This window comes from Canis lupus, chromosome 25 (genome assembly GCF_048164855.1).
Source record: "Canis lupus baileyi chromosome 25, mCanLup2.hap1, whole genome shotgun sequence".
NCBI lineage: Eukaryota > Metazoa > Chordata > Mammalia > Carnivora > Canidae > Canis > Canis lupus.
Genome location: NC_132862.1, coordinates 39,533,651 through 39,549,061, shown reverse-complemented (window position 1 = coordinate 39,549,061; position 15,411 = coordinate 39,533,651). Strand labels below are relative to the sequence as shown.

At 40.6% G+C, this 15,411-nt stretch overlaps 1 protein-coding gene across 4 annotated transcripts in view; it reads right to left on the bottom strand.

The window, feature by feature from the left end:
* Positions 1-15,411, bottom strand: part of ANO2 (anoctamin 2) — a 343,486-nt gene that overhangs the window by 139,842 nt on the left and 188,233 nt on the right. For all 4 annotated transcript variants that reach the window (XM_072799266.1, XM_072799267.1, XM_072799269.1 and 1 more), the window contains one exon: positions 14,105-14,215. In XM_072799266.1, coding sequence (XP_072655367.1) covers positions 14,105-14,215 — 111 coding nt within the window. The remainder of the gene's footprint in view (positions 1-14,104; positions 14,216-15,411) is intronic.

Here is a 15,411-nt window from a genome sequence, read left to right as displayed (position 1 = left end):
TCTTGAACATGCCCAGCCTTCGCTCCAAGGCTAGAGCCACCGCTTCTCGTCCCCCACCATGCTCTCATTTCAAGGGCTGCCTCATCTCCCCAGCTTCTCCTCCATAACACAGTCTTCTGGACTCTCCTTATTTGTAACTTCTTAATTTAGACCTGGGCCAGGAGAAATGTATACAATGAGAGCATAGGGAAGGTCTTATTTTAGCCAGCACTTCTGATGCTGAGAGTGGGCTGTCAGTTGAAGAGGGCCAGAGCCCCCCATCTGATGGCCTGGGCCACCCGAGGAGTCTCTCCTTGGGATGAGTAATTCCCATGCTCCACAACGGGATATGTTTATGGACACATTCTGTGCTTCTCTGGCATCCCTCCCCATGAAGCCCAAACCACCCGGGAGACTGTAAGTAAAGCAAAGTCTTCTGGATAAGAAGATGCCGGGTTTATTTTTAGACCCAAGGATTTAAAGTGATGCCCATAATCAGAAACCCTCAGTGCCCCCCACACACACACACACACAGGCACACAGAGAGACACAGAGAGAAAGAGGCAGACAGAGGCAGAGACACAGAGAGACTGTCCTGGGGCAGATGTACTGCAAGGCCTAAGAGCATAGTCAGAGCAAGTGTAGAAGAAGCCAGTCCGCTTGGCACTTTCCCAGCACACACTTTGCCACACAATGCTGCCACCCCCACACAAATTCCTGCAACTTTAAAACTCACTATTTATTTCTTTAAACTTCTCTGCTCCTGGCTGTATACTCTGAAATCGGTACAGGACTTAGGAAGTTTTTAACGTGGCAGTTCCCAAACTTTCTTGGCTCCTGGCACCCTTGACGTCTCCATCATTTTTACACAATGCCCTAGGCTAGAAGAAATACTTAACGGTGTCATTTAAAGAGTAGTTGAGTCCAAATAACTTAGTATTTCCTTACTATGCCCTAACAACTTCAGTAGCCATTTGGGAACAAAATACACATAACTTGAAGGAAAACATATTTTAGTTCATTCTTAGCCTTAACTACTTACTTAAAGCATGTGCTCACCTGCTGGACAGTATCCCACTTTGCCAACCTTGGAATCAGCCCAGACATGACCACTATCATCTCCTATTCTATGATGGCTCTGTGCAGAACTGGTAATATAAGCAACCTCATTAAGACAGGATGACATCAGAAGGCATATCATGTGTGTTCACCCTGACACAGTCAAGGCGGTCATTCATTTCATGTCTGACAGACATCACATATTATTGGGCTTCCCTCATAAATGTTTACAAATTCCACAACACCTCTATGAGTTCACTGTGGCACTCTGGGGGTGTCTTGTGGCATTGTTTGAAAAATGCGGCCTTCCTACCTTAAAAAACATTCTCAACATAATGAAACAGTTTGTCCATGACTCTTTCCTGAATGTATGTGTGTACATGTGTGTGTGCGAATAAGCCCATAACCAAAACAGATAAAGGTCACCCATTAATCAAAGGACCCAAGAAAAGGTCTGGAAGTACACAGACCAAACTGTAACTATGGCTACCTCTAGGGAGACAAATAACATTTGGAGGAGATGAGAGTGAGAAAGCCCTTCATTTTATCTGTACTGTGGAACTTCTCCTGTATGACAACTATAAACAAAACCCCCACAATTTTAATGTATTCATACATAAAAAACGTTACCTGCAACACCACTTCAGATAGGGCTAAATTCTGTGCAGAGAGGGTCAGTCCCAAACTCCAGTGGAGGGACTTACTCACTAAAAGACCCAGCCAGGCTCTGCAGTACACCGAGAGGGAGACGCATCTCACTTACTGCTCCTCATGACATTTCCCTCTTCAGGAAACCTCCATCTGTCTCACTTCCCACAACAGTGACTCTGAAGGGGGTAGTCAGAATCACCTGTGGGCTGTTCCATAACACTTACTCCTCCAGTAGCCTTCCTGGAGTCAACTGCTCACACACTACTCACATCTTGATGCCATGGCAGAGAAGGCCACTGTCCTCTGGTAGTCTGGGGCTGTGGCCTGCAGGCTGCTGGCAAGGACCATATATCCTAGCCTGCCCTTCCTCTAGGTGGAGCAGAATCCCACCAATAATGGAAAGGGATGCAGAACCCCAAAATGCCAAATTTAAGTCCTTAACTACGACTCCTAAGAAAACATCTCCATTCTATGGTCAAATAGGATTGACTCCCTAGTCATCCATTTCTCTGCTCCTTCGCCTACTCATTTCCCTTGACAAGACTGCCTCCAGGAGGAGGGGACCACAGGTGAGAAACAGAAACCTCTCCTGAAAGATGGAAGACAGGGAGAGCCAGAGAGTGGGAAGGGGATGGAGAGTAAGAGAACGAGAAACAGATGACCCAGAGCTGGAAACAAGGAATTTTTTTAAAAAATGACAATTGGTAAAAACATAAAATAAAATGAATAAAATAAGATGAAATAAAATAAAATAAATAAAAGTACATGAAGTTGTCAGGGGGTGGCCTTCAAGCAACAATTCGACTTTGTAAGTTGTGTTTTGCTGCGGAGCTACATCGTACACAATGACCTGTCTGTCCCCTTGCCCTTATCATCAAACCTGAGGAATTCCAGGGGAACAGAGATGAATGACATGGCACCACAGGATCTGAGAGGGGACCAGCCCTGGTCAGCCGGTCCTCATCAGTTCAAGTCAGTGGCTGATCTGTGAGCCAAGGGGCTTGACTCTTCTGGGAGGTCCTGCAGCATGGGACAGAATCTGCCTCCTTCCAGATGTGACAGCTAGTCTTCAGTTCATGCAGAAGCACAGGACAGAATGAAGGCACAGAGTGGCCCCTGTCTCCAGAAATTCAGCCTTAATAGTGTGAGGCCATGAGGCAGCCCAAAAATACAGCAGACCAGGGACCTTGGCTTTTTGCAGTGGCCCCGGCCTCAAGCCTCACCTCAGCTCTTCACGATGTGCTTCTCTGGCAAATGGAGTCATTTCCTGCTCCCCTCCCACTGCTTCCCTGCGCTAATGGGGAACCTTCTTTAACCTCTTAAGGAGGGTCTGAAACAATTACTTAGATCCTTTTTTTTTTACCCTCAAATGGTCAAGGCATTTAGTGCCTTCAAAGAGGGCCCAAGGGAACTTGAGTCTGCTCCCCAGGAACATCCCCCATAGACTACCAGGGCCTTCATGGAAAGCCAAGGCCAGAGCCCATTGGCCCAGAGTGAGGGTCCAGGCAGATCCTTCCCCCCTGACCCCCTCTTCTCCCCAGACTCTCTGAAGGTCCCTGGCTTCCTGCTGCTCCCCCACGGCCTCCTTGTCAAAGGCCCTGCAATGATGCATAATTTACTCCACATGTTTGTTTTTTGCGCCTGCCAGAGGCATCTGTCATAAATGTTTCAATACTTTGACTTTAGATGAGTTTTCTTTTGAAATAATTGTCCCCACGGTGGTGCACGGTACAGTAAATTAACACCCATCTCTCCCCAGGCCTTGTCTTGGCACATGTTCCAGCTTCGACGCTCCCTATAAAACATTCATTAAGTGCACCATCGCAGGCCGCGCCTGGCTGCACCGGGACGACAGGTGCTGCAGCCGCGCTGGATAAACAGTTGGGGGGCGAGTCTCAGGAGGTAAACCCCCAGGACCAGTTAAAGAGGAGTTTGTTTTAGAGTCCTTTTAGTGAGACTCTTCACAGGAGAACATGCGTTGAAGACTCACATTTGCCACCCCCCCTCCCACCTTGCTACATACTCCTTGTCCCTTGACACAAAAATACATTTCTGGGACATCTGGGTGGCTCAGTGGTTGAGGGCCTGCCTTTGGCTCAGGTCATGATCCCAGGGTCCTGGGATCAAGTTCTGCATTGGGCTCCCCAAAGGGAGCCTGCTTCTCCCTCTGCCTATGTCTCTGCCTCTCTCTCTCTCTCTCTGTGTGTGTGTGTGTGTGTGTGTCTCATGAATAAGTGAATAAAATCTCTAAAAAAAAAAAATTTCTCCTCCTCTTTGAAGCCATCAGTTATCTGAATCTACCTCTGTCACTCCAATTACCCCCATCACACCCGTGCTCTGTCTCTCCAACACACACATGCTAACAAACACTCACACATGCTCACACAAATACAACTCAGGAGCAGTCTGAACGACTGAGCATTATGTCAGTGGCAGGCATTCTTATGCTTTTTGCCAAATTTTTATTTCTCTGCCCCAAAAGTTTCTCAGCTCCCCCCAAAAAGGGCCAGGCTAGTGATGATCTGTGTCTTGCCAGCTACAATGAGTAAGAGGAATACTCTGGCTTACTGATTGAACACTTGTGCATTTGCCACTTGCTCTCAGATCTACTCTCTGCCGTTCTCTTCCTCTGTTTGGCTGTGGCAGGGTACTGACCCTTGAAAATGATGTTCCCTCGACAAAGCCAACAGTTGCCTTTCAGTTAGGTTTGGCCAATGGGGAAAGGAGGCACTGGTGGGAAACAGGAGGGCAGGAGGGGGGAGATTCGTGTTCTTTCCCTCCACTCTCTCCATCTACTTCAGAAGGCATCTCCAGAAATGGCTGCACTTTCTGCAGGGTTCCAGCCCCCACTGCGTGGTCCCAGCACCTGGCTTCTGGTAATCCCACCTCCCTCCTTATCTTTCCAGTTCTAAGAATGGCAGTAATTCCCTGTGGCTGTCTCTCTGGTCCCCATTTCCCCCTACTTGCCCAGTTCAAACACCTCGGCAATTAGGTCCTCGTATTGTTTTCCCTCAACTGGCATGTGCTCTGCTTTCGGAGTGTACCCTAGCTAATACAAAGTTTATTAGGAAAAAAAAGGAGGCATGGGTTGGAATCAAAAGGGACTGAGTGAAAAGTCAAAGAAATGAGAGGAAAGATCGGGACTTCCCCCAACCGCCCCCCCCCCCGCCACTATCCATAGCACCTTGCCATTTGTACTCAGCTTAGAGCTTTATCATCCTGTAAAAACAGAAAAATCTTGCCCCAGAGGGAAACTTGAGAAAAGCTCCAAATCTGTCCAGGACAGACTAGTCCAGAAAAGATTTAAGCTGATCCAGGGAAAAAAAAAAAGAGCTTATTCTTTTATTAAAAGTCTCAGACTCTATATTCTTCCTTGGAAACACAACATATATATATCTGTGTTTATGTTCCTGAGTTTTCCCTACTGTCTGTTGAACCTGCTGCTGCAAATTGAGCTAATTCTACTTACTATTATCCTCAGTGGAAATAGAACATCACCCCATGAGCAATTAACACAAAAAGAAACAGTGGGGTAGCAAGTTTGTCTTATACTCATCTTTCCAATGAATACTGCTATTCTTCTTGCCTTTAGTATAAGGAAGAAGAAACAAGCATGACTTTTTAGTAGTATTTGAGGATATGTTGAGGGAAAACATTTGAAAGACAGAGGAGCACAGTGGTCAATAGCATTGCTCTTGAGTCAGACCATCTGGCTCACATGTCAGCACCAAGCAAGTTGTTTATTTCTTGAATCCTGAGCCTACTCTTATATAAATTGGAGATATTAATGGTTTTGAGACTAAATGAAATAAAACATGTAAAGCCTTACACACAGTAAGCAGCCCATAAATACCACTCATAATTTTATCATTACTCCTATCCTCACTATGCCCATACCCTTGAAAATCATGAAAATCATAAGAATAGATGTAAAAAGCCTATGAAGAGACCTATTTTGGACCTAAAGACACCTGCAGATTGGAAGTGAAGAGATGGAGAAACATTTATCATACAAATGCACATCAAAAGAAAGCTGGAGTAGCAATACTTATATCAGACAAACTGGATTTCAAAACAAAGACTGTAATAAGAGACAAGAAGGACACTATATAATCATAAAGGGAACAGTTCAACAAGAAGATCTAACAATTGAAAATATTAATGCACCCAACATGGAAGCACCCAATATAAAAAAGTTAATAACAAACATAAAGAAACTAATTAACAATAATAGAATAACAGGAAGGGAATTTAAAAGCCCCTTTACATCAATGGACAGATCATCTAAGCAGAAAATCAACAAAGAAACAATGGCTTTGAATGATACAAAGGACCAAATGGACTTAACAGATATACTACAGAACATTTAATCCTAAAATAGAAGAATACATATTCTTTACAAGCGTACATGGAACATTTCCAGAATATATCACATTTTAGGTCACAAAACAAGTCTCAACAAATACAAAAAGACTGTAATCATACTATGCACTTTTTCTGATCACAATGCTATGAAACTAGAAGTCAACCACAAGAAAAAATTTGGAAAAACACAAATACATGGAGGCTAGGCAACATGTCTATAAACAAAGAATGGGTCAATCAGGAAATCAAAAGGAAATTTTAAAAAATACATGGACACAAGTGAAAATGAAAACACAACAGTCCAAAATCTCTGGAATGCAGCAAAAGTGACAGTAAAAGGTTCATGTTGCAAGAAAAATCCCAAATAAACAACCTAACTTTACACCTAAAGGAGTCAGAAAAAGAAATACGAATACAGTCTAAGATTAGCAGAGGAAGGAAATAAAAAGATTAGACCAGAAATAAATGATAAAGAAACTTTAAAAACCTCAGCAGAATAGATCAATGAAACCAGGAGATGGTTCATTGAAAAAATTAATAAAATTGGTAAGCCCCCCCCAAAAAAATTGGTAAGCCCATAGCCAGATTTATCAAAAAGGAAAAGAGAAAGGACATAAATAAATAAAATCACAAATGAGAGAGGAAAAATCACAACCAACACCACAGAAATACAATTATCAGAGATTATGAAAATATATATACCAAAAGAATCAGACAACCAGGAAGAAATAGATAAATTTCTAAAAAGACATAAGTACCAAAACTGAAACAGGAAGAAATGGAAAACTAACAAACTGATAACAAGCAAAGAAATGGAATCAGTAATCAGGAAACTCCGAACAAGCAATAGTCCAGGGCCAGATGGATTCACAGGTGAATTCTATCAGAAATTTAAAGAAGGGTTAATACCTATTCTTTTCAAACTATTCAAAAAAAATAGAAAAGGAAGGAAAACTACCAAATTCATACTATGAGGTCAATATTACCCTGATACCAAAACCAGACAAAGGCTCTACCAAAAAGGAGAAGTAAGGCTAATATCCCTGATGAACATGGGTGCAAAAATTCTCAATAAAATACTAGCAAAATGAATCCAACAGTACATTTAAAAAAATCATTTACCACAATCAAGTGGGATTTATTCCTGGGTTGCACGGGTGGTTCAACATTCACAAATCAATCAACATGACACACCACATTAATAAAAGAAAGGATAAGAACCATATGATCATTTCAAGAGATGCAGAAAAAAGCATTTGACAAAATACAACACCCATTCATGATAAAAACCCACAACAAAGTAGGTTTAGAGGGAACATACCTCAACATAATAAAGGCCATATATGAAAAACCAACAGCTGACATCATACTCAATGAGGAAAAGCTGAGAGGTTTTCCTCTATGGTCAGGAACAAGACAGGGATGTCCACTCTCACCACTGTTATTTAACATAGCACTGAAAGTCTTAGCCACAGCAATCAGACAACAAAAAGAAATAAAAAGTCCTCCAAATCAGCAAGGAAGAAGTAAAACTTTCATTATTTGTGGGTGACATGATACCCTATATAGAAAACCCAAAAGACTCCACCAAAAAACTGACAGAACTGATGAACAAATTCGGTAGAGCCACAAGATACAGAATCAGAAATCTGTTGCAATAATGAAACAGCAAAAAGAGAAATTAAGGTATCAAGTCCATTTACAATTGCACCAAAAACCATAAGATACCTGGGAATAAATCTAACCAAAGAAGTAAAAGACCTGTACTCTGAAAACTATAAAACAGTGATGGAAGAAATTGAAGATGACACAAAGAAATGGAAAAATATTCCATGCTCACGTATAGGAAGAACAAATATTGTTAAAATGTCTATATTACCCAAAGCAATCTACACATTTAATGCAATCCCTATCAAAATACCAGTGGCATTTGTATGGAACCACATGAGACCCCAAATAGCCAAAGCAACCTTGAAAAAGAAAAGCAAATCTGGAGGCATCACAATTCCAGACTTCAAGTTATATTACAAGGCTGTAGCAATCAAGACAGTATGGTACTGGCACAAAAACAGACACAGCCATCAACAGAACAGAATAGAAAATCCAGCAATGAACTCACAACTACATGGTCAATTAATCTTTGACAAAGCATAAAAGAATACCCAATGGAAAAAAAGACAATCTCTTCAAAAATGGTATTGGCAAAACTGGACAGCAACATGCAAAAAAATGAAACTGGACCAATTTCTTACACCATACACAAAAATAGGTGCAAAATGGATTAAAGATCTAAAAGTAAGACCTGAAACCATAAAAATCCTAGAAGAAAACACAGGCAATAACCTCTTTGATATCAGCTGTAGCAACTTCCTTCTAGATAGGTCTACCTGAGACAAGTGAAACAAAAGCAAAAATAAGCTATTAGGACTTCATCAAAATAAAAAGCTTCTGCAGTGAAAGAAACAATCAACAAAATTAAAAGGGAACCTGTGGAATGGGAGAAGATATCTGCAAATTACATATTCAATAAAGGGTTAGTATCCAAAATGTATAAAGAATGTATAAAAAGTCAACACCCCAAAAATGAATAATTCAATTAAAAATAGGTAAAAGACATGAATAAACATTTGTCCAAAGAAGACACACAAATGGTCAACAGATATGAAAAGATGTCAACATCACTGATCCCCAGTGAAATACAAATGAAAACTACAATGAGATATCACTTCATACCTGTCAGAATGGCTAAAATAAAAAATGCAAAAACAAGTGTTGGCAAAGATGTGGAGAAAAATGAACCCTCTTGTACTGTTGCTAGGAGTGCAAACTGGTACAGCCACTCCAAAAAACAGTATGGAGTTTCTTCAAAAAGTTAAAAAGAGAACTACCCTATGATCTAGCAACTGCAGTACTAAGTATTTACCCAAATGATACAAAAATACTAATTCAAAGGTATACATGCACTCTGATGTTTATAGCAGCATTATCTACAATAGCCAAATTATGAAAACAGCCCAAGTATTCACCAACTGATCAATGGATAATGAAGAAATGGTGTGTGTGTGTGTGTGTATAATGGAATATTACTCAGCCATCAAAAAGAATGAAATTTTGCCATTTGCAATGACATGGATGGAGCCACAGAGTATAATGCTAAGCAAAATGAGTCAGTCAGAGAAAGACAAATACCATATAATTTCATTTATATGTGGAATTTAAGAAACAAAATAAATGAGCAAAGAGGTAAAGAGAGAGAGAGAGAGAGAGGTGCAAACCAAGTAACAGACTCTTTTTTTTAAGATTTTACTTTTTTATTCATTAGAGACACACACAGAGAGGCAGAAACATAGGCAGGGGGAGAAACAGGCTCCCCACCAGGAGCCTGATGCAGGACTCCATCTCCGGACCCAGGATCATGCCCTTCTGCCCTGAGCCAAAGGCAGACACGCAACTGCTGAGCTACCTAGGTGTCCCCAGATTCTTAAATGTAGAGAACTGATGGGAAGGTGGGTGGGGGGATGGTGAAGTAAATCATGAATATTGAGTGTTCTATGGAAGTGTTGAATCACTATATTGTACACCTGAAACCAATATTATACTGTATGTTAACTAACTGGAATTTAAGTAAGAACTTTTAAAAAGGCAAATGTAAAAAAAAAAAAAACAGATATAGGAATATCTAAATTAACAACATCTAAGACAAATAAGGAACAGTCTATGCCCCAAAGTTATGGGCTAATGACCAACATCATCTATCATATAAACAAAGAAAGCTACCAACTCTTAGAACTGCAGAAGCTATAATTCAATCTCCCCATGTGACAGCTGAAGCAGAAGAGGCCCAGAGAAAAGTTTATCTACCTGATGAGAGTACCATGACCCTGCCAACCATCAGTCATACCACATTGTACCTCCACAATGTGGAGATGGTAGTCATCACCTCATTACAGTATAGAATGTTTCATTTCAGATCAACATCATGATGATGTGATATAAATTGTTCTCTGGGAAATCTTATAAAGATGGAACAAAAAAGCAATGGGCTACAGTGAACATCATACTTAAAGGTGAAAGACTGATTTTTTTTCCTTCTAAAATCAAGAAAAAGACAAGGAAGTCTGCTCTCACCACTTCTGTTCAACATTGTACAAAAAATTCTAGTCAGGGCAATCAGCTGGGTAAAATAGAAAGAGAGAGATAGGGAGAGAAAGAAATAAAATGCATCCAGATTGAGGAAGGAAGAAGTAAAACTATCTATTCACAGATGACATGATTTTATAAATAGAAAATCCTAAGGAATTCACTAAAAACAAAAAATGAGTTCAGCAGTTGTGGGATATAAAATCAATATACAAAAAAATCAAGGGATCCCTGGGTGGCACAGTCAGTTGTGCATCCAACTCTTGGTTTCAGCTCAGGTCATGATCTCAGGGTTGTGAGATCAAGCCCCATGTGAACCTCTGAGCTCAAATAGGAGTCTGCTGGAGTTTCTCTCACCCTTGCCCTCTGCCCCTCCCTATGCTCACTCACAGGCTCTCTCTCTCTCTCTAAAATAAATAAATATTTTTTAAAAATCAATTATATTTTTATATGCTAGTAATGAACAATGCAAAATTGAAATTAAGAAAACAATTACATTTTTAATTAAATCAAAAAGAATAAAATAATCATAAACAAATTTAACAAAACACGTACAAGACTTGTACACTGAAAATATAAAACACTGTTGCAAGAAACTAAAGAAGATCTAAATAAAAAGATATACCATGTTCATAGATTATAAGACTTTACTATGATAAGATGGCAATAGTTCCTAAATTAATCTGCAGATTCAACGCAATCCCTACCAAAAATCCTAGCTTGGGTTTTTTGCAGAAACTGACAATCTGGTCATGAAATTCATATAGAAATGCAAGGCAATGAGAATCATCAAAATAATTGAAACAGAAGCACAAAGTCAAAATCACACCCTCAATTTCAACACTTATTAAACAGGTATAGTAATTAAAACAATGTGGCACTGGTATAAGGACAGATTCTCTACCTCTCCTGCCCTCCCTCTCCCCCTGTAAATGCATGCTTGTGCTCTCACTCTCTCTTTAAAATAAATAAATCTTTAAAACAATGTAAAATGGCATGGTTAGTCTGAGAAATAGTATGGTAGTTCTTCAAAGTGTTATATATGCAGCTACCATGAGACCCAGTAATTCCACTCTTACTTATGTATCCAAGATATATGAAAACATACATCCACACAAAAATTTATACACAAATATTCATAGCATCATTATTCATAATACCCAATAATTGGGTCCAGATGTCCATCAACTGATAAATGAGGTATATACAAAATATGGAACATTATTTGGCAATAAAAAAGAGTTAAGTACTGATGTAGCTAAAACATGGATGAATCATGAGAATGCTTTGCCAAGTGAAAGAAGCTACAGACACATTTTGCATGATTCCACTGACATGAAAGTCCAGAATAGGCAATTCCATAGAACACAAAGTAGATTAGTTGTTTCCCAGAGCTTAGTAACTACTAGGGAAAGGGTTTCTTTTTGGGGTAATAAAAATATTTTAATCTTAGACAATGGAAATGGCTACACAAATCTGCAAATGCACTAAAAACTAATGAATTATAGATTTTAAATGGGTGAATTTTATAGTGTGAGGACTAAATCTCAATAAAGATATTTTTAACAATGGGCTTGGTATCTACAAACTTAAAAAAAAAGAGCAGTGGGCCTTGGGGATTAGGTGAAGCTAGCGGAGTTTGACTATCAGCTTCCCTACAAGTTATGTGGTCTTCAGCAAATTCCCATACCACTCTGAGTCTCAATAAATGGTAGCTAATCATCCAAAAAGAGGGAAAGTAAGGAGATATGCAGCCTCAGGGTCACAGTGAAGGCAGAGACAAGATGATCCTCTGGGATGAAAGGCACATATCCAAGACGACCAGCTATACTTTGGGTCTTAGTCTCTGTCTATTCCCCAGCAGAAGGTGCCTTTCCTAAATATCCCACAGATGAGGGTGCCCCAGAGCCATATTATGCCATGAACATTGACCTTGACTCTTCCTGCAAGTATGAACAGCATCTGTCCCATCAGACAGCAACATGTTTTCCTCCCGTCATTTCCCACCTTTGGCTAGATTTATAGCAAGAACAGAATATTTACAATATTAACAGAATGGAGGGAACATGAGGAGGATGCTGACAATCCAACTCCAGGCCATTTTCATCTTGCCCTGCTCATCTGGGAAGGTCATTTTCTCCCCAGTGCCCATAAGACATTAGATGCTTTGAGCTTTGCATTGTCAACAGTGTAATGGAAATAGATGTTGAATGCTAAAACATAAACATATGTATCATTTATAATGCATTCAGATGTTTTTCAATTATTCATGGTTCCTGAAAGTTATGCAACCTATCATGCATATATATCCAAGCAAAGTTTATATTAGAACCACAGCCTCAATGTACGCAATTCCAGCTCCTTGGCATTCCCGTCTATGGAATTAAAATTAAATGAGTCAGTGGTCAATAAAAGTTACATGTGATTTCCATAAAATTATCCATTGTATATTGCTCTGGTGTGGAGAAAGAAGGTTGCCTGGAGTTGCTGAAGCTGACAGAACACAAAATGTATGCTTTCTGATGAGGGTGGTGGTGATGATTAGGCTTTCCTAAGAATGAATTCATTATTTCCCTGAATAATTGGTGGTCTTGGACTTACTTCTCGTCTAGGAAAAAAAAAATAACTCAGAGGGCCACCCTCTTTCTCTTCTGTTTAAGTCTTGTTTGCTCAAGAAAGAGAGAGAGAGAGAAAGAGAAAGAAGGAAAAAAGCCAGTGTTCTGGGCTCAAAAACACCACATTCTTCTGTTTTGGTGCTTGAATAAATTTGCATGTTAACATGAATGGTTCCAACTTTAAGAATGTAAAATTAAATGAAATTTGAATTCAAATCCAAGATGGAGAAAAGACACATGCAAAAACAACAGATTTCCAATCTTGTTGATTTTTTTCAGGAGCCAGATTAGGAAAGACATAAACACACACACACACACACACACACACACACACACTCTCTCTCTCTCTCTCTCTCTCTCTCACTCACTCTTGCTTTCAAAGAAGGGTGGAACTCAGAGCAGAAAGGCACTGCCAAAGAGGAGCCCCCTACACCGTACCCTCAGCTCACACACACTATGAGTATTTAGAGATCACAGCACAGATTCTGAAGCTCTGTTTTAATGTCTTAATGCCATCCTAAAATTCTGAAATAGGACTCAGAAGACAGGTTCACCATCATCTACTTGTGAAAGCCCACCTAGATAAAATGAAATATAAGGAACACTGTATGAGTAGCTCAAGTGAGCACAGGCATGAATTTGCCTCTGCCAGCCCTAAGAGAGTCATTTCTTGCTTGGACCTCTTCATTGCATTTGAAAGGCAGGTTTACATAGTGGTTAGATGCACTAGACTGTCAGAGATGAACCAGGATTGGAATCCCAGATCCACTCACCATTTCCTGGCTGGGTGACCTCTGACAACTGACTTAAGCTATGAACATAACTGTTTTTCATTAGTTTCCATCTACCTAACCAGAGTGACAGCCTCACAAATTTATTGTGAGAATAAAATATATAATGCACTGAGACTGACACCTAGCCTAGAGCAAGCATTCGACAAGGGTTAGCTACCATTATGCTAGTTAGTATGGTGGTAGTTATCATTATTAGATATTGAGGTGATGGATTCCAGAGGAACCAGGCCTGAAACTGTTTCTTTCTTCTCTAATGTGCTTTCCCATTTTGCCTAAACACTGCCACCCAGGAAAGAGAGACAAACCAAGTCATGGCAAAGGCCCACTCCCCATGAGCTCTGAGCGCAGGTCAACAAGAAGGGTCATGAATCATTCCCCCCTGTCCCATTCCCATCAACCCCTTCCCTTAGTCTAGTCTCTGTCCATGAAGGCATTCCAAATGGAATGACAACAGGATCTTAAGAAATAAAAAAGACAGAGAACAGCAGGTGAACATCTTACCTCATCTTCATTCTCAGTCATATTGGTACCCAATTTCTGGACAACTGACTTGCCGCTGGCCTTCAACATTTTCTCTCGAACTTTGGTTTCATACTCAGGCCGGGAATGTTCCTAAAACCCAAGAGTCAATGTGTAGTTAGTAAACAGGCAGAGAGTGACTCTGTGGTTATAACCTGTGGGTTATAGCCTGTGGGTTATAACCAGACACCAAAGTACACTAAAGTCAGGTTAGGATCAAATGCTATTGGACATGAACCATTACACCACACACGATCACAAGGAGTCTAGACCAGGAACACAATGTGGGGGGAGAGAGAAGGGACACACAACAGTTGTTACCACACTGAAAACCAAACCTGGGCACGTTCCTGGGGATGGCACCAGTGAGAAAGGAGAGAGGAAATGTTAACTGGGTAACTGATATGAACAGAAGCATCTGGTCATCCTACTAACTATCCTCATACCTCAAACTTTAAGTTTCAATGAGCCAAATCCCAGCTAGAGAAACAGATGTACCCCACAGCTGGGAGTTAGGACAATGACACAACTTCTTCCTGCTCCATTATTCTGCAAACTAAAATGGCGACCAATAAACATCAAAGTTAAAGATGGCCACAGGGAATCTTAAAACTCACTTGCCTGAACCTGTTTCCTGTACAGCCTAGGTGAGTAACTCATTGGCAAGTACACCAATGCTCAAGAGATATCACTGAGCCATTCAGCAATACAAACCTGAATAGTGAGTCACCAGGCATGGGAAAGAGCACCTAACTAATCAAGAGGACTACAGTCAAATCAATGCAGATGCTGAAGCAGGAAGATGCATGACTTACTTCAAAGAGAATTTAACAGTGTACACCTGGCTTCATTGGCAGGTCTTCCCTGCAGCGTCCAAGGACGAATATCTTACAGGTGTGAGGGCTTCATGTTCCTGCATCATTTATCGATAACTCCTAGGCAAGGATTCAGGCTTTGGCTCACAGTTGACTCAGAGAACACACATTTCATTACCACTGCTTCACATGTTAGAGACTCCAAAAACCAACAAGCTAGTCTCCTGACCAGTCTTTGGCTTTCCCAGGACATGCCATGACATTGGAGAGGAGAAACCATGCATGTGGCTTATAAACATGACCAATACAACATGACAAATTCAAGGGTATTAAGGCATCCTATCATTACTGATCTCCAAACATGCATCAGCCCCATCCCTTCCAAGACGTCTCTGCTACAGCATACCTGGGGGAGTCTCCTGCCTCTCAAGTGGCCTAGAGTTTTATAGCTGCTACCACACGCAGTTCTTAGTT